General features: G+C 38.3%; 1 protein-coding gene across 1 annotated transcript; it reads left to right on the forward strand.

Annotated features, from left to right (window-relative positions):
* Window positions 1–1652: 1652 nt before the first annotated feature.
* Window positions 1653–3886, forward strand: LOC102198888 (GTPase IMAP family member 4-like; the record flags this gene model as incomplete). Its single annotated transcript, XM_013908112.1, has 4 exons — window positions 1653–2103; window positions 2455–3181; window positions 3332–3412; window positions 3617–3886. Coding segments are annotated over exons 1-4 (1529 nt in total), but the record flags the coding sequence as incomplete, so codon positions are not given.
* Between the last annotated feature and the right edge of the window lie 1944 nt (window positions 3887–5830).

Raw genomic sequence — 5830 nt, forward strand, 5'->3', positions numbered from 1 at the left:
GATGGGCCCATGTCTCCTCTTCGGGCTGTGCCCGGCCGGGCCCCATGGACTAAGGCCCGGCCACCAGACGCTCGCCCTCGGGCACCAGCATTGTTGTTATGTGTTGTATACTACTCCCACTGCCACTGAGAGAGTAAAATGAACATTTTATTTTCACTTATTTTATTGCCCAATTACTTTAGAGCCCCTGAAATGAAGGGACTGTGTTAAAAAAGTTTTAGTTTGTCACATTTTATACAGTCTTTTTGTTTGACCCACTCAAAGCTGAAGGTCTGCACTTCCACTGCATCTGAGTTGTTTCATTTAAAAATAATTGTGGTGATGTACAGAACCAAAATTAGAAAAACATCTCTGTCTAAACATTTGTGGACCAAGCTTTATATAATGTGAGACACAAAAGGGTGGAAGTGGAAATGGATTGGTAACAAGATGCAGATGATAATAATGAAGACAACCAAATACTAACAAAATACAATAACAATAAAGGTAAAATGTAAACAATAAGCACACTAATAATCAAAAAGGAAAATATTTAATAATAAAAAGAACTTTAATATCCAAATACAAAATTCTGGGTCAATGACTATTGACCACGATAGTGGACTAATAATCGTCATGTGCGAATCGCTTTAGTTTGTAGCCAGTTCCACGTTAAATCCATTTCAGCAATTGGAGTTTGTTGGGTTTAGAAAGCACATCTTTAGTGCTGAGAGAAATTGCCAAGATGTTTGTTTTAACCTCTGGACAGAAGAAAGAGGACAAGGAGACCTTGTGGTAGAATGAGTAAGCACAGGAAAGAATTCAAAGGAAGAGGTTAGTTACATGTGTGTGAATGAGAGGGAGACAGGTGTAGCAGTGAAGCTGCAAAGAGTGACGAAAGTGAGGGTATAAGTGTTTAAAGAGGAGCAGAAATAGGAAGAAAAAAGAAGTTACGAAAGTAAATGTTTTCTAGTAGCAGCAATTCCAGCAGACTTAACCACAGATTCATACCAAACATAAGAATAAATTGTATGTTATGTAAATTCCAGTGGAAGTATAATGATTTATTTAAGATCTTTATTTATTTACAATATGATTTATTTGATCTTTTTTTTACAGGATGTGCACTGAGGATCGTATTGTTTGGAAAGAGTGATGACAAAAAAATAGCACTGGAAAATATCATCACTGGAAAAAGAGAGAGCAATTTTACTCTTAAACCTTCAACCAAACACTGTGTGGCAGCCAGTGGCGAGTGGAACAAGAACCCAACAACAGTAGTGAGAATGCCAGACTTGTTCAATCTGTCTGTGCAAAGAGTGAGACAAGAGCTGAAGAGGTGTGTGAAGCTCTGTCGTCCTGGACCAAATGTTCTGCTGTTAGTGAAACCTTCTGATTTCACTGAAGAGGACAGGAAAATTCTGAAATTCATCTTGAGTCTGTTTGGTCAAGAGGCTTTTAAACACTCCATGGTTTCTATGACATACAATGAGAAAAGGGATAACTCAGTGGAAAAACTCATCCAGGACTGCCAAGAAAGGGTGCATAGATTTAGTATTGATAAAAAAGATTTCAAACAAGACCAGCAGGAATTGATGGAGAAAATTAAAAAAATTCTGAGTGAGACTAAAGAAGGATATTTGACTTTAAATGAAGAAGCAGATTTTGTGGCAATGTTTAACAGATCAAAACCTCTTCTGAACCTGGTGTTGTGTGGTAGAAGAGGAGCAGGGAAGACCTCAGCAGTTAATGCTATTCTGGGACAAAAGAGGTTTGATCCACCTAGCAACTCATCAGAGTGTGTTAAACATCAGGGAGAGGTGTGTGGACGTTGGGTTTCCCTGGTGGAGCTGCCTGCCTTGTATGGAAAACCTCAGGAGGCAGTGATGGAGGAATCACTCAGGTGTATCTCCCTCTGTGATCCTGAGGGTGTCCATGCCTTCATCCTGGTCCTACCTGTGGCTCCCCTCACTGATGAAGACAAGGGAGAGTTAAAGACCATCCAGGATGCATTCAGCTCTCGGGTCAATGACTTCACCATGATTCTGTTCACTGTGGACTCAGATTCTACAGATCCAGCTGTTCTTAACTTTGTAGGACAAGACAAGGACATCCAGAAGCTCTGTGAGAGCTGTGGAGGAAGATCTGTTGTCGTCAACATCAAGGACAAACAAGAGGTCTTCAAGATTTTCAGCATTTTGGAAAAAGTTACTCTAAAATCTAAAGAGAGCAAATTATGCAGCTACACAACTAAAACCTTTGCAAATGCACAAATAGAAAATATATTAGAAAAAGAGAAATGTATCACTGAATTGCAGGCTGAACTTAAGGACCTGAAAACAAAAGGTACCGTCAGCTGTAAGTAATGCACATTTTTATAAATGCCATTATGTTTATGTTGTAAACATTTCCCTTTTAATTAATAATATTCAAACTGTCAGTATCCAATTTAACTCATTCCAACTCATTTTATAGGTAATGAAGAGATGCAGAGCCCAGACTGTCTCAGGATTGTGCTCATTGGAAAGACTGGCTGTGGAAAGAGCTCTTCAGGAAACACCATTCTAGGACGAGATATATTTTTATCTAGCCCTTTCCAAAAGTCGGTCACCAAACGTTGTCAAAAAGAACAGGGCGATGTGGACGGTTATCCTGTTGTTGTGGTCGACACTCCTGGACTGTTTGACAACAGTTTAACACATGAAGAGATCAATGAGGAGATGGTGAAATGTGTCAGTCTCCTGGCTCCAGGACCACATGTCTTCCTGCTGGTGTTACAGATTGGGAGACTCACAGCAGAGGAGAAGGAGACACTGGAACTGATCAAGAAAGTCTTTGGGAAGAACTCCGAGAAGTTCACCATTGTTCTTTTCACAAAAGGAGATACACTGGAACATGCAAAGGTGTCTGTTGAAGAATACATTGAAAAGTCTGATGATTCCTTTAAGAAGCTGATCTCCGACTGTGGAGGAAGATACCATGTGTTCAATAACTATAAGCAGAACTGCACACAAGTGACTGAGCTGATAACAAAGATTGACACCATGGTGAAGGAAAATGGAGGAAACTGCTTCACCAATGAGATGCTGCAAGAGGCTGAAACTGCGATACAGAAAGAAATGCAGAGGATCCTGAAGGAGAAGGAAGAAGAGATGCAGAGACAGAAGGAGGAGCTTGAAAGAACATATGAGGAAAAAATCCAGTTGATGAAAAAAAGAATGCAACAACAGAAAGCAGAAATTGATCACGAAAGAAATCTGAGAGAGAAACAACTTAAAGAACTTCAGGACAACATCCACATTCAGTCTGAAGAGAGGAAGAAAGAACAAAAACTCAGAGAAGAAGAAGACAGGAGGAAGAGAGAACAGGAAGAACTTCAAAGACGAGAATGGGAACAAAGAATACAAGAACTTGAGGGAAAACTACGATCAGAGTCAGAATCAAGGGAAATAATCGATAAAGAGTGTGAACATTACAGAGAAAGAATAAGAGAGCAGCAAAATACTTGGGAGAAGGAAAGGAAAGAATTGGAGGAAAAACGAAAACAAGAAGATAAAGAGAAAGAAGAGAAAATCAGGGAGCTTCAAGAAAAATACAAGCAAGTAAAAGAAAAGTTGGAACATGAAAGAAAAGAAAAAGAGGAAAGAATAAAAAGAGAACAGGAAGAGAAGCTGAAAGAGTTAGAGGACAACTATCAGAAACAAACTGAGAACATGCAGGAAGACATGGGGAAGTTTAAAGAAGAAGCCAGAAAAAAAGCTGAAGAATTCAATGAATTTAGAGAGAAAAAGGAGAAGGGTTTTGCAGAACTGATTCAAAAACACATTGACGACATAAAGAAACTGAAGCAGCAACATGAGAAAGACATGCAAGACAAGAAGGGAGAATACGAAAGATTAAAGGATCTGTCAGACCACAAAGAAAATAGTCTGAAGAAAGAAATGGATGAACTGCAGGATAAACATAAATCAGAAATAACTGAATTAATCCTCATGCTTCTAACTCAGAAGAAAGAAAACAAGACTGAAATAAAAACAATGCAGCAATCATATAGATCGAAAGTGGAAAGGTGTGAAAAGAGACTTTTAAAGGATAACAAAGAAGAGGAAAAGGAAGAAATTGGTAAATTAAAGAAGAAACAAAAAGAGGAAATGAAAAACTTAAAGGAGAAACTTGGATCTAAAAAAACAGAGGAACAGAAAGCAGAAAGAAACAGGCTGTCCATCAAACATGAACAAGAAATGTCAGATTTGAAACATAAACTTTTAGACCAACATCAGCAAAAAGAGAAGGGTGAACTGGATTACTTACAAAAACAACATGAGCAAAACCTGAAGGCATTCAAAGAAGAGCTTCTAGAAAAAAGTGGAACAAATGAGAGAGAAAAATTTGATGAACTGCAGAAGAAGCATGAAAAAGAAATGAATGAATTGAAACAGAAACTTGGAATGCAAGATGAAGACGGTACCAGGCAAGAACTAGATGAAATACAGAAAAAACATGCTAAAGAGATGAGTGAGTTGAAAGAGAGACTGTGGACTTCAGAGGAGGAAAAGTCGTGCTTTGTCTCATGAACAAAACTGTTAAGTCACAAAGAGATATTTCATCTACACACATTAATAATGTAACTTTAATCATCTTTACTGTTGTCCACAATTTGTTGTGGTTGCTACTTCTAGTCTCAACCCATAGATAAGAAACCTATAAAACTTTTTTCCATTTTGTAACATCACAATAATAGACATAGCCAACAGCCAACTGTCACATTATGTCCTGTTGAAGGAAGATAAGTTTAGATGAGTCCTAATTAGTACAAAGTATTACAGAATTAAAATACTAAAAACTACTAAAGGGTCCAGAATCCAGATATCCTGAGCTTCTGAAGCCAATCCTGTCAGGTATTGAGTCTAAATGCCCAGCGGCGCTCCAGCCTTCCAGACTAGATAAGGTCTCGAAAGTTCAGAGCTTGTGCCAACAGAGCTCCCTGAACTTGATCCGAGACCTGACCTCATCCAAATCCCCAGAGCCACTGAAATTAGATCTTATCATGCCTTAGAGGATGTCACACCTGCTAATCCAGGGCCAGAGAGTTCTAGACAGCCCCAACCAGAGACTGTATCTTTGCCTACATCTGATGATGATGGACCCCGATCAGAGAGTGCTTTACTGCCCTTGTTGGAAAATGTCAGGACTCCAGCCAGGAACTATGCGTATGCTGGATGACGTCAGGCCCCAGTCAGAGACTACGCAGCTGATGGGCTCTTCTCTGTCCGTGGTGTTTGTGCGAGCTTCTTAAGCCTGATTTACCTTTGACACTTCAAAAGACTGCACTTGGGTCCCACACAACAAAGAAATAATTAGGTAAAATAGGTATTACAACAACAACTAAACATCAGTCGCCTTGAGGTGATGTTTTAAATTAAATTGAATTGTTAGTCACAGTAGTTATACATTACATTAGTATTAGTTCCAGGACACATTTTCCCTTATCAAGTTATATTTAATTAAACACTTGTTCTTATTAGGGAAACTTTTCAATGTCAGAATTTTGTTTGCATTGGAGGATTTCTGTCCTGTATTACTATCTTTATTTGAAAAGAACCAACTGTCATTATGATCAAAAATATTTTTTATAAAAACATGACAGAAAACGTGGTAATACATTTCTGAAATATGTAGAGTTAGTTCTGTGATATTAGGTATTTTTCTGAAACTCATCAATTATGGGGATTGGTTATAACCATCAACTATTTGCTTTTTATTATCACTTACTATTACAACGTTTTTGTTGGGAGATAAGCCAGTGGTGCATTTTTCTTCATATTTCAGGACCTTTTTCGTGTTTTACATT

This window comes from Pundamilia nyererei, unplaced genomic scaffold, assembly GCF_000239375.1.
Source record: "Pundamilia nyererei isolate P.nyererei 1_Seehausen unplaced genomic scaffold, PunNye1.0 scaffold01238, whole genome shotgun sequence".
Lineage (NCBI taxonomy): Eukaryota > Metazoa > Chordata > Actinopteri > Cichliformes > Cichlidae > Pundamilia > Pundamilia nyererei.